Source organism: Colias philodice, chromosome 27 (genome assembly GCF_061535455.1).
Source record: "Colias philodice isolate Cphi_HAF_F1 chromosome 27, ilColPhil1 Martin Lab GWU primary, whole genome shotgun sequence".
NCBI classification, from domain to species: domain Eukaryota; kingdom Metazoa; phylum Arthropoda; class Insecta; order Lepidoptera; family Pieridae; genus Colias; species Colias philodice.
The window spans coordinates 922,271-936,777 of NC_143112.1; the positions used below are offsets into that span (position 1 = coordinate 922,271).

General features: G+C 30.8%; 1 protein-coding gene across 1 annotated transcript; it reads left to right on the forward strand.

Annotated features, from left to right (window-relative positions):
- The first annotated feature begins 647 nt into the window (after window positions 1-647).
- Window positions 648-4,677, forward strand: LOC149476462 (uncharacterized). Its single transcript, XM_089711847.1, has 4 exons — window positions 648-684; window positions 1,965-2,043; window positions 3,100-3,751; window positions 4,424-4,677. Exons 1-4 carry the CDS (start codon window positions 679-681, stop codon window positions 4,530-4,532), a joined length of 846 nt encoding a protein of 281 aa, XP_089567973.1. The 5' UTR covers window positions 648-678; the 3' UTR covers window positions 4,533-4,677.
- The last annotated feature ends 9,830 nt before the right edge of the window (window positions 4,678-14,507 follow it).

Consider the following 14,507-nt stretch of genomic DNA (forward strand, 5'->3'; position numbering starts at 1 on the left):
TAGGTAGGTATCTCTTAAATATTCTATTTAGGTAATAATATGGAATAGAAAACAATATTTTGGGCATTGATATATAAAGGTGTTTTTTATATCTATGTTTTATATAAATATTTCAAACTGTAAATAAATAAATAATTGATATTTCTTATTTAAATTGGGCGCGCCATCTAGTGTCGAATAGCGATATTAAATACACGTGCCAGGCGGCTTCTTCAAAGAGACGCGGCATGTTATAAAGAAAGTTAGCTTCACTCATATTTCCCATATTTTAAACAAGTTTATAATAATTTTTTGATGGATTGTATTACGATTTATGCCCAATATTAGAAGATTTCTGACTAATCAATTATGCTTAGTGAAATAAGCTTTTGAAAATTTTATAAATCACAAAATTTAAGAAACATTCTATCTAAAATAATTGCAAATTCATAAATAATACTAAAATCAAATTAAATCGGAATTACTGAAGACTTTATCAATCAAAATATATGATAAGATTTTTTTAAATTTCCTCCAGAATCGAACATGTAATACATAAAAATTGTAACTACTGGTTCATAGGGCAAATACGCTCCTTTGATCATGCCGCTAGGTCGGCGAAAGCGAGGAAAAAAATATCATTTAATTTTTGATTTTCATAGGCGAAGGTTGTGCTGGTCTACTATCGAATAAATTGAAATGCATGTGAGTATTGAGTAATAATTTTAGGTATTTGTTTATATCAATAAGGTATATTAATGATTCATAAATGGATAATATGCAATATTCTTTAACTTCGTTGCTATATGTATTTTCATATAAATTTTCACCTATCCCTGTTGGAATATTACACGCTTTATATTAGCTTCACCTGTATGTTTGTTTGTAAATTGTAACCGACTTCTTTGGGCGCGATGGGTCCGCCTAAAGCAAAGGGGGCGCAAAGTAAGGACTTAGAAAATTTTTGATCAAAAGTGAAAAAAATTTTTTTTTTTGCGCGTCGACGGAGCCCCGCTTTGCGGGGCTCCTATTTCTGTGTAGTTTTTTTTTAAAGAAACCTAACCTAACCTAACCTAATGAAAACCTGATCAATCTTTGAGGGCGAATATCTCGGCCATTTTGGATTTTAGAGAAGAGTTGTTCCTATAAAACATGCTTATATTAGCGTAATCTTTACGATAAAACAATAATAAATAGGTGTTATAATGACACCAACTCCATCAAAAATTTTCTAAGTCCTGCGCCCCCTTTGCTTTAGTCCAACCGCGCGATGACAATACACTTAATTTGATAAAATTTTCTATTTTTTAGTTTATTTCTATAAAAAGCGTGTTTATTAGTTTTATTAAACTATTATTATTTTGTCTTATAGCTAATGACTAGGATGATTAAGTATCATACGTAACGTCATCTCAATAAAAAAATAATTTATTTATTAATTCAAGCATCAGGACTCATTTTGTTAGTAACAGTATTTTGTACCTGTTGTTTACTTTTTTAACCAGTGTTTTATTCGATTCTTAGTTCTCAAACAAGACCTTTTTATAGATAAAAATTAAATTGAATCTTTTTTTAATCCGTAAAGTTCGCAACCATGTAAAATGCAAGTTAGTTGCGTAATTACTAATTATTACATATTTTAAATTTCCCGCATGAAAATCTATGCCTTTAATTATTGATTTTAAAATATTTATTCATTACTAGTTACGTTCTTATTTAAATTATCAAACTATTCATTTAATCTTGAATGTGGCATGTACGTCTTGTTGTAATGATTATTTACCATTTATTTACGCGACATCTTACTATATTTAATTTATTTAGTATTGTACTTGTTATGACTTTCAATTTACAAACACGACGATTGACGAAAGCTCGTAAAACTTTTCGAGTTGAGGACCGGGGGGCGGGGACGTAAATACGCCATTTTTTTGTAAATAATAGTAAAAATTCTCGTAATTTAAAATGTTATTGTAATATTTCAGGTCGACATGTTCCCGACTAAAAACATACTGTTTGATTACGAGGCTGATCAGAGGTTCTGGCCAAAATTGGAGAGAAGTGGTAAGATAGTATTTCTTATATCTTGACTAAATTATTCCTTAGAATTTACCATAAGTAATAATATTTCCTATAAATGACCCCAATATTATGTTAATTAAACATTGAATTATATTATGCTTACTAATTTTTATATGTACAAATAGTATACTTACAGTTAATCAATAAATGAATCACTGTTCACATCTTGTATCCCTGAGATCAAATATAATATTGAGCTTCTTATGATTTTTATTAATTATACAGTGATATGAAAAATTACTATACAAATATTACAAACAATGCACAATACCTTTTACTTAAATATAGGAGACAAATTATGTATTTTTACCACAAGCCCATCAAATTTTTGATAAATTATCTACATTTTCAATTTAATATGTCATGTAGACACACCAGGTAAACTTAGCAACCCCTAGCATTTAAAAATGGAATAAAAGTATTCCATTTTTAAATGAAAATATAAAAAAATTGCCAACTAACTATATAAAATGAGGCACAGAAAATTTCTTATTAATTCTATGCCCACAACAAAAATAAAGGGGAATAAAATATTATTGTTTATTTATTATTTATACTTAACACAATTAATATAATAAATTATAATAGGGAGTAGAGTTAAGATAAATAGTTTAACACTTAAAAATAAGTCATAGAAAGAGCTCCCATTTAAACTTACAGTTCTATATGAAAACCTAGCTTTCCGTGGAATTTCCAGGATAAAACCTATTCCATGTGTTAATCCAAGTTACACTCTATATTTGTGCTAAATTTCATTGTAATCGGCTCAGTAGTATTTGCGTGAAAGAGTAACAAACATCCATCCTCGGAAACTTTCGCATTTAAAATATTAGTAACTAGCTGCTCCGCGCGGTTTCACCCCCGTAGCTCCACTCCTGTTGGCCGTAGCGTGATGTTATATAGCCTATAACCTTCCTCGATAAATGGACTATCAAACACCGAAAGAATTTTTCAAATCGAACCAGTAGTTTCCGAGATTAGCGCGTTCAAACAAACAAACTCTTTTCAGCTTTATAATATTAGTATTTATATTTCCAGCGGCAGAAGCCATGCAGTTCCACGCGTCTCCACTCCAACCAACACCACTCAGGTTATCAAGCTCAACCGACTCTAATTCACCGGAGTCTTACGAAAACTCTTGTGTTTCCTCCGAATATAGCTTCAGAATGTACGAACCAAGAAGAATGTCGATAAGCTCATATGAATACAATCCTCTTGACAATCAATCACCAAAATCAATATTCGACACGCCTATTGTCCGTCAACGGCCCATACTTGGCAGAAAGATCTTACCAGAACGGCAGTATACTTCAAATGAAGATCAAATGTGGCAGATACCGGAACCCAGCAGGAATTATGAGTTATTCCCAATTGAAAAGACCTTTGATCTTACACCACCGCGAAATCCTACACCATTAAGTAACATGCTAAACTCACCTCAACCTATAAGAAATACACCGAAAGCTTCACCGATAATGAATCCAATCAACTTTGATAGGCCAGCATCATCTATAGGTGTAGGCGAGACGAAAATATGTTCATTTTGTAAGAAGAACGGTGAGCGACCAAAGGTATACATGACTCATTGTGTTAAAGAAAAGGTTGGGAATAAATTTATTGTGACCTGCCCCGTGTTGAGATCCCATGTATGTTCACAATGTGGAGAGAGTGGGGATAAAGCTCATACAATGTAAGTTTCTCTATTTATAACTTTAGCTTACCGCCCGCGGCTTCGCCCGCTTTGTCTAAAACCTAATAAATTATATACTAAAACCTTCCTCTTGAATCATTCACAAATCTATTAAAAAAACCGCATCAAAATCTGTTGCGTAGTTTTAAAGATTTAAGCATACATAGGAAAATAGGGACAGAGAAAGCGACTTTGTTTTATACTATGTACTTAGTTATTTAAATTACCAAGCACAAAAAAATAACTTTAGTAATCTCTGGATTATTCTTGTATTTGAATTGAAAAATTCAAAGTTTGATTGCCTAGTCACAGTACAAGTCATACCATACCTTATTAATTTTATTGAAGTTTGTGGTGTTTATTATAAGTTAATACTAAATTATTGTTTAGGAATATGAAACATTACAGTCAATATAGTTTTATAATTTAACTATTACTATAAATTACCTATTTATTTCTAACTAGCTGCTCCGCGCGGTTTCACCCCCGTGGCTCCACTCCTGTTGCCTAAATATAGCCTATAACCTTCCTCGATAAATGGGCTATCCAACACCGAAAGAATTTTTTAAATCGGACCAGTAGTTCCCGAGATTAGTGCGTTCAAACAAACAAACAAACAAACTCTTCAGCTTTATAATATTAGTATTTCTAATATCAACAATCTTTTTTCAGTACTTACTGTCCTGTTCTACGCAACTGTAACAATGGGAAGCCACTACAGTCTACAACCATCACTTTGAAGAATACACGTGTTCTTAGTAATGGTAGGAGACGCTACTAAACTAATATAGTGCATTAGGGTAATTCCGGATGACAGGGTAAATACAATAATTATTACACGCTTTTTATTAGCTTCACCTGTATGTTTGTTTGTAACCGACTTCTTTGGGCGCGATTTTGACCCACTTTAAACGGCCAGATTTCGTTCAAACTTTTTTGAGGATCGATGACAATTTGATAAAATTTTCTATTTTTTAGTTCGGTTTTCTACAAAAAGCGTGTTTTTTAGTTTTTAATTTAAAATAATAACTATTATTATTTTAAATTAATATGTAACTAGTGATATATTAAACAATGGATGCTATTATTAACAAATCCGTTCATTTTCATGCTATGCCGTCACAGTACTCACAATAAAACGATGCTCTGATGGGCACATCCGGAATTCCTTGAATGCACTATATTAGATAATTAAGCTCTGATGTTTACGAATTATTAACTATAATCATTTCCTAATATTTTAATTTTTAAAGTTTTGACTGAATATTAGACTGTTAAATGAGAATTTTATGATTAATGTTAAATTTTAAATATTGTTGTTGGATTTTAAACTTACCATGCAATTTTCAACATCAACAAAGTACAGTAAGATCAAACCTGAGTTATAAGCTTTGCTTCATGTATAATATATTTGACATATAATTCTGTAAATCCAAATCACCTTTTAAACAGGCCCAAATTTATTGACTGAAAAATAAGAAAAAGACTTATATACAATTTACATTATATTTTTAACAGGGACCAGGTACTGCTAATGAAAATAACTGTACATTTAAAATTAGTACTACCCTCATATTTCTATTTTTTTATGACGTCATAATGTAAATAATTAGTGTGTGATTACTTTTTCACTATGAATGACAAATTACATTTTAATCAATCACATTTTGACTAATAATTTAAATAAAGACAAAAGAAAACCAATATTTATCAAAAATCTGTGTCAAAAATTCATATTTCTTGATAACCATTTTTATTTTTTTATTTTATTTTTCTTAATTTTAACTTTTAACTGACTACATTTAAAATAATCATGATTATTAATAAAAATAATAAATATGTATGTAATTCCTTTTGCTGATCATGTGACTATCTTGTACAATATCTAGTTTATAATTTTTACGATTTTGCTTGAACAAATTTATTTTTTTAAATAAAAATATATTCACGTTCTAGGCTATTATACAGTATGATGACTAATTTATATTAAGATAATCGAAAATCCACATTTTAATACCTACCTACTTTGACAAATTGTAATAAATCAAGATTATTCATCATTGACTAAAATAATTAAAATGATCATTGCTTGCTTGTTTTGTTATAATATAGAACAAAATATTTTCACCAACAAAATTAGTCTGTTACAGACTTCAGAAACAATGGCTGTAAAAGAAACAATTTTTTTATTAAAAAAAAACTATTTGGACTTTTTTTAGATCAGAAAGAATGGTCTTTTGAATAGCATTTTTTACTAGTTGGGTAAAATATTTTTTCTTTGTCTCTCATTTTATAATATATTTATATATACCTAGTTAATATATACATTTTGGAAACATTTTATTACATACTAGCTTCCGCCCGCGACTCCGTCCGCGCGGATGTCGGTCTTCGCGTGGATGGTTTATTTCTCCATTTTGAGCTCTGACAGTAACATCTTATAAAATATCTATTGGACTCAAATACGGCTAGGCCTATAATAATACCCAACGTGTGTTCGCGGTTCTACAGAACAACGTCTATGGATAAAACTGAAAAATTAAGATTATTTTTTTTCTTCGTATTTTTTCAGGATAAAAAGTATCCTATTTTACGCCCAGGATAATAAGGTATAATTATACCAAGTTTCATCGAAATCGAACCGTTAGTTTTCGCGTGATGTCTTCACATACAGACAGACAGACAGACAAAAATTTTTTTAATCACATATTTGGGTTTGGTATCGATCCAGTAACACCCCCTGCTATTTATTTTTTCAATATTTTCAATGTACAGAATTGACCCTTCTACAGATTTATTATATGTATAGTATTACATATAGGTAATTATATTGTTTTGCATGTGACTAAAAAATAATCATGAGTATTAGGATATATATTGACGAAAATTAATATCTTTCTATTTGTTTGACTATCTCAATTTAATTCAGTATTTTTTAGTTTTTAAAGTAACTTTTGAACATGACTAGTACGTAAGTTTTAATTTTTCTTAATTATTCCTAAGTTACGATAGGTACTTTTTATTTAATTGCATTGATCTCAAACATATTTATTATAACTAGACATCGGATTATATGCATTTGCATATGCAAATGCATAAAACTCTCTAATTACGGCGTTAGTGCATATTTTCCTTGCCTTTTTCTCCAATCGTGCATATTTCGTTAAGTAGCGGGAGTTTTGATTGGTCGACTAACCTTTATTAGCCAATCAGAACGCTCAGCGAGTAAACCAACCCCAATTTGGCATGGTAAAATGGCAAAAAATTACAAAATGGGCTCCATTTTGAAGTAAATTTTGAGCCATTCAAAATAGGGCTAGATTACCCTTTTGGGGCTAAAAACTTAAAACACGGGTTGAATTCCAAAAAAGGGCTAGATTTAGCCCGGAAAGGTCTAAGGTGGCAACACAGGGCTCGCGGGTGACAAATGCACAAAATTGCGCTCGAAAATTTGGTAAAAATGCTTAATTGTATATTGGCACAAAAACTATAGTTAATTTCAAGAAAATTTCACTGTTTTTGTACAATATTTGATTTAAATTTAAAAAAAAATAAAGGTTTTTTGATTTTGTATTGTGCATATTTTAGGCATATCAGTCGTTTTTAGTGCATATTTCGGCCTTTTTTAGTGCATATTTGCATGCATATTTTGGCATTTTGTTAGTGCATATAATCCGATGTCTAATTATAACATTGTTTTAAAATAGAAAATACAAAATATATAATGACTAGGTATTTGATACTTAGTAACTTCTTTACCTACTATTATTTAATGCTATTGTTAGAAAACATAATTTCGGGTAAACGGGACTAGAAACTGTGTTTTTATTTACGTTTAAAAATAAACAAGTTTTAAATTGCCCTTTTTAAAAGGTTGTTAACTGTAAGTAACAAAATTATGCAAAAAAAAATATGTGAGCTATTTTTTTAAACTCAAATTTGTATAATATATAAAAAAAATATTGAATTATGCCGTGTTAAATTGTGTCAACTAAATAACGGAATGCTGATGAATTTTTGGGTGATTATAGTTTTTAAGATGAATTACTAATTAGATTTTATGTAAATTAAGTTTTAATTATAGTATTAAGGTTGATTGAAAAGAAAAATTTTGTTATGTTTTGAAAATTAATGATTTTTGTTTGTTTTCTTTCATAGATACTGTTTTGTTTTATTATGTAATTAAGATTTCAATATTAAAAATACTTATTGCTACTGTAATTTAAGGTACATATTTCTTCATTCAAATATAAGTATGTCTTACGTTGGAAAGATATGAGATGATTTATGTGTCACAAAAAATATTGAACTGATAGTTGATACTGATCCTATTGTTAATAATATGATTTAAAGTTTAAACTTTGTAAATTCCATTGTACAATTTTAATATCACAAATAACATGTGGCAGAATTTTAACTTGATAATTTGATGAAAATTTTTTCTAATGATACGAATTATTCAGTGTCTAAATTATTTGTATTCATGTTTTTCCATATAAATTTTAAGGTACGTCACGTACATATTGTTTTTTTATAAAAATATATTTTTAACGAATTACAATCAGCTTTTATTTTCCTTCTCCTTTTCAATACACCTTTATTTTTACATAAACACCCTATTGCTACAAAACTAATTATTATGGGTATGGGCGTAGTACTATTATATTATATCCTGTGGTATGGGTAGGTACATACTTATATCATTATAAAAGACTTTAGATGATAGATTAATGTTTTCCTTCACTTACCACTACTTAATAATTTTAATTAACACTTTTTTCTTGTTAGATATATACGCAGAACATAATTTGAAATAGTTTTTTGAGATCAGGTAATGAAAGTAGCTTGTACCCTATAGACCGGGAGATACTGACACAAAATTTCGAGTCATTTGTAACAGGATGGCGGTTCTACAGGGGTCTTAGTACGCATTGACAAAAAGAAAAACGATGGCGTGAACGCTGGTACCGGCGGCTTAGTCGCGTGGGCGCAAGCGCGGATCCAGGGGGGGGGTCACGGGGTCATGACCCCCCCCTGGGCTAGGTCCACGATCTAAGTGGACCACTAATTTAATATTAACTTTTTTAAATTAACAAATTAATACTGTTCAACATGATGTTTTTATTGAATTTTGATACATAAAAGTAATATAAAAACAATGAAATCGATAACAAACGGTAACGGAAGAGAATATAACAAAAATTATAGAAAAAGTTTATTAGGGTCGACCTGTGGTCGTAATTTAAGGACAAAAAACAGGTTTTTCAATTTTTGAAAAAATCTATTACTGCGGAATAAAGTATAATGGTAGTTGTATGTAATTATTTTTTTTTCTACAATTTTGCTGTTACACTTTTCACACAAAACCTCAAATATCGAAATATGTATGTGTAAATAAGTTTTTGGATAAGACATAAAATAGCAAATTTTTTTTTTTAATGAACAATAGAAAATACAGTCAAATTACAACAAAAAATCGGCCAAATGCGCGTCGGACTCGCGGTGTGCGTTACCCAGGCAAAATGTTTTGCTTTAGAGAGATGAGACTTAAACAAATAATTAGTGTATCATGAGGAGCAATTTGTTTACTAATAGCAAAATTTGTTTGAATTGTAGTTTTTAAGTTATTTAAGAAAAACAAATTTTGCTGGAGTAACGTTTGAAACGTTACCCAGGCAAAATCGTCTTTCAAAAATTAGTTTCAGCACGGAACCAAATATATGAATAGATAGCTTTTGTTGAGTAGTAAATGTTTATAAATAGCAAAATTTGTGTGTGGTATAGTTCTTTAGTTATTTAAGATTTTGCTGCGGTAACGTTTTGGGATTTCCCAGATCTCGAAAACGGCTCAACGCAGAAGTTTGAAAAAAATACCAATAAAAGACCTTAATTTGTTTAAATTTGTTTAATCATTAGTTTTTGATTTGGTTGACGTAAACCAATGTAATTAAATGGTTTCAAAAATCAGAAGAAGCGGGTTTACATGTAAACCAATACACTTATAACCAAATAAACAGCTGTAAAAAATACCCGTGGTTCGACGCTTGTTTACAGCAGACATTTTAGATTTCATACTTTACACGTTAAGAAGATAAAAACAAATTTGATTTATTTTAGACTGGTCGTACTTTAGCGATCGAATACGCAGTTCCCATAACATTAAGAAACATGGCATACTTTAAACAAATTAAAATGATTCATGAAAATTCTTTCCTGTTAATTTCAGCCTTGAATTACGGCTCTAATGAAAGTTATCTCAAAAACAAGAATATGTCAGCAATTCTCTAATAAGCCGACCAAATTGAAAAGGTCACGTAAAAGCGACTGCACCGTACGTACGGGTAATCTTCGCAAATTAGCAGCTTGGTAACCGATGTTTTGTACAGTTAAGCAGAAAAACGTTATTCGTGAAGCCGATTTTTTAATATTTTTTAAGTGCAGTACCATATTACACAATTTTTACTAGTTAATAAAAGTGTAATATCATAGTGTATAATTTATAGTGTGATTTAAAACAATACAAACATATATACATGTAGCTATATTTTTAGTACTTAATTTGTTGTTTCTGTTAAACCAAATGTTTTATTTTGATACCACAACGCAAAGCCACGCTAAAAACGTTTTAACGTTCTTGATGCTAGTCAGAGCAGCGCGCATCGCTGTGTGCAATGCAACGCAACAGCTATATGCCTTGTCTTACTTACTCTTTAGCTGTGAGTAGTTGAGTACGCTCTATCTATGGGTACGCTAGCTCCGACCGAACCAATGAAACAATCAGTCGTGAACCAAGTGTTTTGGAGAGAAGTGCTTGTGGTTTATGTGTGTGTGTACGACGACGTCTTTGAACGATGTGAGTATTAAATGTTTTTATTTTACAGTACAGTTGTGTTTCAGTATGAAGTAAAAATAATTAAAAATCATTAAAAAATAAACGATTTATTTTCAAAATTAAAATAAATTAAAATATTCAAGTTAGACCATAGGAAACGTTATATTCCAATTAGACCTTTTACCCTTACCCTTTTCTATTAAGTATTACACTTAATAATACGAGATAATCGGAAAAAATAAATATTTTTTCAAGCAAGTCGTAAACAAGTAAACAAATGGCGGCCATTTTGTGTCGATCACTATAATATTGTTATTGTTTTTGAAGTGAATCTTTATTCTTTTCATATCCAATGGGCATAATAATTATTAAGATAATATTTGCTCGATTATTGTGCAGGAACCATTGAGTTAATAAACTTATTTATACCAGAATAACAAAAAATATTTTCAACACGCTTTGTTTACATGTTTGAACCGTGCCGCTAGAGAAAAAATACAGAAATTACGTAATATTTTCACTTACCGACTTGAATCTTTACATACATCCTCATTAATGGTATTATATTTAATACACACAAACAGTTTTGACATGGTTTACACACACAACGCCGACTCAATTCCAACTCAAGTCACACTGTGGTATTGAAATATGAGCTTTATGTCGTGTTACTTAGAGTGGATATTTCAACATTAAGTTAAAAGAAGGTTACGACGCTTTGACAATGATTGGTTCACGGGTTATCCACCTGTGGCAGTCACATGTAATGTTAAAATATTCACTCTAAGTAACACGTAACAAAACTCAAAAATGTTGATGCTAAGGCAAAGCAATACATATAATTTGTATGAGACTGATTTTTTAAATAAAAATAATGAATCTTAACCATTTTATTATTTTAACTAACCTGACCAGAAAACTTTTGTATTCAACTGTACTAACAAAACATCTATATTATCCTGTTCATTTCAGATGGTTGCGCTTATGTATGGTGCGGTCGCTTTTATGTGACCTTTTCAATTTGGTCGGCTCATTAGAGAATTGCTGACATAATCTTGTTTTTGAGATAACTTTCATTAGAGCCGTAATTCAAAGCTGCAATTAACAGGAAGGAATTTTCAGGAATCATTTTAATTTGTTTAAAGTATGCCATGTTTCTTAATGTTATGGGAACTGCGTATTTGATCGCTAAAGTACGACCAGTCTAAAATAAATCAAATTTGTTTTTATCTTCTTAATGTGTAAAGTATGAAATCTAATACTTCTGATGTAAACAAGCGTCGAACCACGGGTATTTTTTACAGCTGTTTATTTGGTTATAAGTGTATTGGTTTACTTGCAAACCCGTTTCTTCTGATTTTAGAAACCATTTAATTACATTGGTTTACGTCAACCAAATCAAAAACTAATGATTAAACAAATTTAAACAAATTGAGGTCTTTTATTGGTATTTTTTTCAAACTTCTGCGTTGAGCCGTTTTCGAGATCTGGGAAATCCCAAAACGTTACCGCAGCAAAATCTTAAATAACTAAAGAACTATACCACACACAAATTTTGCTATTTATAAACATTTACTACGCAACAAAAGCTATCTATTCATGTATTTGGTTCCGTGCTGAAACTAATTTTTGAAAGACGATTTTGCCTGGGTAACGTTTCAAACGTTACTCCAGCAAAATTTGTTTTTCTTAAATAACTTAAAAACTACAATTCAAACAAATTTTGCTATTAGTAAACAAATTGCTCCTCATGATACACTAATTATTTGTTTAAGTCTCATCTCTCTAAAGCAAAACATTTTGCCTGGGTAACGCACACGGACTCGCGCACCGAGGACTCCGAGCAAACATATTTTTTCATTATGTTGTTGTATGTATCTTACAATTTTTTTTAAAGGATTTTTTTCTTTATCTGTGCTTGTAAGTGCTTAAGTCGTTGCTTTTAACCAAATTTCAAGACTGTGTTCACGGGAAGTACCTTGTAGGTTTTGATTGATGATTCCCTTGCAAGTAGTTGCAAATTACAGAATATGCGGCTCTAATTGCTTTTTCTTCAGATTGCGTTGACATAGAATTTGAATTAAATAACAGATTTAAGTTATGAATAGCAATTAAATACATGTAGACGTTCATGAGTAAAGGGATTGTAAGTTTAAAATTATTTAAAAATATATTTTTATTTAATTTAATTAAATAATTAGGGTTTTCGCAGCATTAGGGTTTTAGCTACATCTGTGCTATAACACGATACTTTTTACTCAATTTCAAGACTGTGTTTACTGTGTGGGACAGGGTGCTCCCTGCAGGTATTGATTCCCTTGCTAATGTCGAAATCCTACGGTCTACGGTCCCTTGATGCTGTGAAAAATTCAAACGTTTTAGCCAACGCAATCAAAAGATGCAGATGTAATTGCTGAAATTTTTCGACACTCCCTAAGAAATCAAAACCTACAGGGTAGTTCCCGAGTACACAGAGTCATGAAATTTAGTACAATCAAACGTCTTATAACGCAGACTAGCTTACCGCCCGCGGCTTCGCCCGCTTTCTCTAAAACCTTATAAATTATATACTATTCCTCTTGAATCACTCTATCTTTAAAAAACTGCATCGAAATTCGTTGCGTAGTTTTAAAGATTTAATCATACATAGGGACATAGGCACAGAGACAACGACTTTGTTTACTATTGCGAAAAGCATGAATTTTTCCTTAGATTATAATATAAAAAAATATTAAAAAAAAAATATTAACTTACAACCCTGTTACTCATGAACGCTGACATGTATTAACTTGATATTCATACCAAAAACTCAAGTCTAAAATACCTTTACGCTTTATTAAAATCAAACTTCTATGTCAACGAAACGAAGATACAGCCGTAAATGCCGAAAAATTTCGACATTCGCAAGGGAATCAAAACTCAAAACCTACAGGGTACTTTCCGTAAACTCAGAATCTTGAAATTCGGTACAAAGCAACATCTTATAGTACAGATACAGGAATAATTGCAAAAAATATATATATATTTCAAGTTTGTCTGCCTGTGAAGACTTTTTTTCTCAGGAACGCGTGGAGGTATCAATCTGAAATTCATACCGAATACTCAAATCTACGGTTCCTTATAACTGTGAAAAAATCAAACTTATAAGCCAACGCAATCAAAAGATACAGCCATTTATGCCGTAAATTATCGCAAATTTCGACATTATCGCAAGGGAATTAAAATCTATAGGTATTGTATATACTACTTCCTGTGAATACAGAGTTCTGAAATTTGGTTAAAAGCAACGTCAGCACAAATGGAGGATGTGGATTCGCAAGTGTTGCCAGGAATCAAAACCTACAGGGTACTTCCCCTGAACACAGAATCTTGATATTTAATAGAAACTTACGTCTTATAGCACAGATAAAGGAAAAATCGCAAAAAGCATAAATTTAATATTAAAACATATAAAAATGTTTGTACGGAACTCTTGGTTCGCCAATCCGACTCGCACTTGACCATTTTTTTTAAATCTACGTATCAATTAAATTACCAAAATATAGCTTTTGAAAATTGACCACGTCTATGTGACCCCCCCCTGGCACTAAAGCTGGATCCGCCCTTGCGTGGGCGTTAGTCGAACTCGTCGGAAAATAGCGAAAGTCAAACGATTTGTAACAGTATGGCACTTATTTTTCCTGTAAGTTTGAGGATCAACAAATATAAATACAAAATTTCAAAGATCTATGTGTTGGAAATCTTCACTTATATAAATTAATAATAAATTAAGTTTTCAAGTATGACAGCACTTTTTCCCCCTACTAGAAGTATGGCAAATATAATAATGGTCACATTTTATCAAATACTCTCCAAAAATCCAAATGCAATACTGGTACAAAAAGTTTGGCAAAATAAAAATTTTTTGCAGATTTTCGGCGGTAT